At 44.7% G+C, this 2,120-nt stretch overlaps 1 protein-coding gene across 1 annotated transcript; it reads left to right on the plus strand.

Annotated features, from left to right (window-relative positions):
• Positions 1–487: 487 nt before the first annotated feature.
• Positions 488–1,417, plus strand: LOC119036498 (olfactory receptor 2A2-like). The gene has a single exon (XM_037128314.2). It carries the CDS (start codon positions 488–490, stop codon positions 1,415–1,417), a length of 930 nt encoding a protein of 309 aa, XP_036984209.2.
• Positions 1,418–2,120: the final 703 nt, after the last annotated feature.

Below are 2,120 nucleotides of genomic sequence, written 5' to 3' on the forward strand. Positions count from 1 at the left end.
AAATCTTGTCCACTATGAATAAGCCTTTTGAAACTTTGACCTGTGACTTAAAATTGTCAGCAAATTTTCCACATGGAAGGAAAAATAAGTAAGGGAATTAAGTGAATAAGTAAAATAAAGTTCTAGAATTATGAGATGTTTTAAGCTAAAACTAAACCACCAGTTAGGATGACTACTTTTAAATTAGTGAACTATGGCAGATTTTCCAAAAGAGGTTGGAAAAGCTGAAGTAGAGGCTCTAGAATGAAGAATTTGTCTGGATGGCTCTTTTACCAATGACACAATGTCACATTATGCTAAACAGTTTGTCTTTCCTTCATAAATGTGGTTTTGAAATGTTTGTTAGGTTAACACAGAAAACAATTGAAACATAATAGAGACTAGCATGTGTACGTATGTTCTTTTGTATTAAGTAATTTCAATTTTTATTGATTCTCCAGCCCTGACCTTTATCACACTTCAGTTCCTGACCAGGTCTCTGTAAGGAATGGGGGGGAACCGATCACGGGTCACAGAGTTCGTGCTGCTGGGATTCCAGCTCAGCGCAGAGACAGAAGTGCTCCTCTTCTGGGTCTTCTCCCTGCTCTACACCTTCAGTCTGTTGGCAAATGGCATGATCTTTGCACTCATCTGTCTGGACCAGAGACTACACACCCCCATGTACTTCTTCCTCTCCCACCTGGCCATCATTGACATCTCCTATGCTTCTAACAATGTCCCCCAGATGCTGGCAAACTTAGTGACCCATAATAGAGCCATCTCCTTTGTCCCATGCATCACGCAGACCTTTTTGTATTTGAATTTTGCTGCTACAGAATGCCTGGTTTTGGTGGCAATGTCCTATGATCGGTATGTGGCCATCTGCCACCCCCTCCAGTACACAGTCATCATGAGCTGGACTGTGTGCACAGTCCTGGCAGCCACGTCCTGGTTGTGTGGATTTTTCCTGCCGCTGATACATGTGCTTCTCCTTCTAAGGCTGCCCTTCTGTGGGCCCCGGGAAGTAAACCAGCTCTTCTGTGAGCTCTTGTCTGTCCTTGAATTGGCCTGTGCTGACACCTGGATCAATGAAGCTGTCATCTTTGCTGCTTCTATTTTGTTCTTAGTTGGGCCCCTCTGCTTGGTGCTGGTCTCCTACTTACATATCCTCTTGGCCATCCTGAAGATCCAGTCTGGGGAGGGCCGCAGGAAGGCCTTCTCCACCTGCTCCTCCCACATCTGTGTGGTCGGGTTCTTCTTTGGCATTGCCATGGTTATTTATATGGTCCCAGAGTCCAGTCAAAAAAAGGAAAAAGAAAAAATACTGTCCCTGTTTTACAGTCTCTTCAATCCATTGTTAAACCCACTTATCTACAGCCTGAGGAATGTTCAGGTGAAGGATGCCTTGTATAGGGTGCTGCAGGTGAGGTCCAGGTGAAGGGTGGACAGAACTTTTGGCTAAGCAGACCTTTCCTCTTTGAGATGTAGTTTGAGGATGACTTAAAAGTCAGAAAAACTACCTAGCAGTAAAGTTTGATAATTGAGAATGTGAATTTTCCAAGACTGAAAGTGGGGAAAATTTTGATGTACAAGGATAGTCCCTGAGTAGTTTTGTTCAGAGATGTGGCATCTGGATTATGAATTGTATTCTTAATGCTATAAAAATTTGTAGAGCCCATTTCTTCAAGAACTAGATTAGTAGTTGTTGTGGACCACTCTGTCTGGTTTCAGGAATGGTAACCCTAATCACCCCATGGCTAAGGATGAATAAGTGACCTCTGGAATGTGAGCCACAGGAGACAAGGATTGTCTCAGGCACCAAACACTGCCTCAGTTTCTTCCCTGACCCCAAAGCATGGACAGAAGTCCTTGACCGGTAAGACCTCTCAGAGGAGGGGCAACCTAGGCCAGACACAATCACTTGGGAGGCCATCATGGAAGGATTTGGGGATCTCAAGAAAGAGCAATAAACTCTCGCCCCCCAGCTTTGACAAAGCCCGGGTCCCCATGTTCCCTGGGAGAAGTACAAGCTCTAATCCCCTTAAGCCTGAATACCTGATGGAGAGAGGTGCAGCTCCTTGCTTTGCTAGAGCCCATCCTGGGGAAAAATCTGGCATCACAAAGACTTGCTGATAAACCTG

Source organism: Artibeus jamaicensis, unplaced genomic scaffold (genome assembly GCF_021234435.1).
Source record: "Artibeus jamaicensis isolate MK-2021 breed Jamaican fruit bat unplaced genomic scaffold, CSHL_Jam_final contig_662, whole genome shotgun sequence".
NCBI classification, from domain to species: Eukaryota; Metazoa; Chordata; class Mammalia; order Chiroptera; family Phyllostomidae; genus Artibeus; species Artibeus jamaicensis.

Excerpts from the sequence above, each read along its gene's own strand:
- LOC119036498 (XM_037128314.2), top strand. The coding sequence starts at position 488 with ATGGGGGGGAACCGATCACGGGTCACAGAGTTCGTGCTGCTGGGATTC.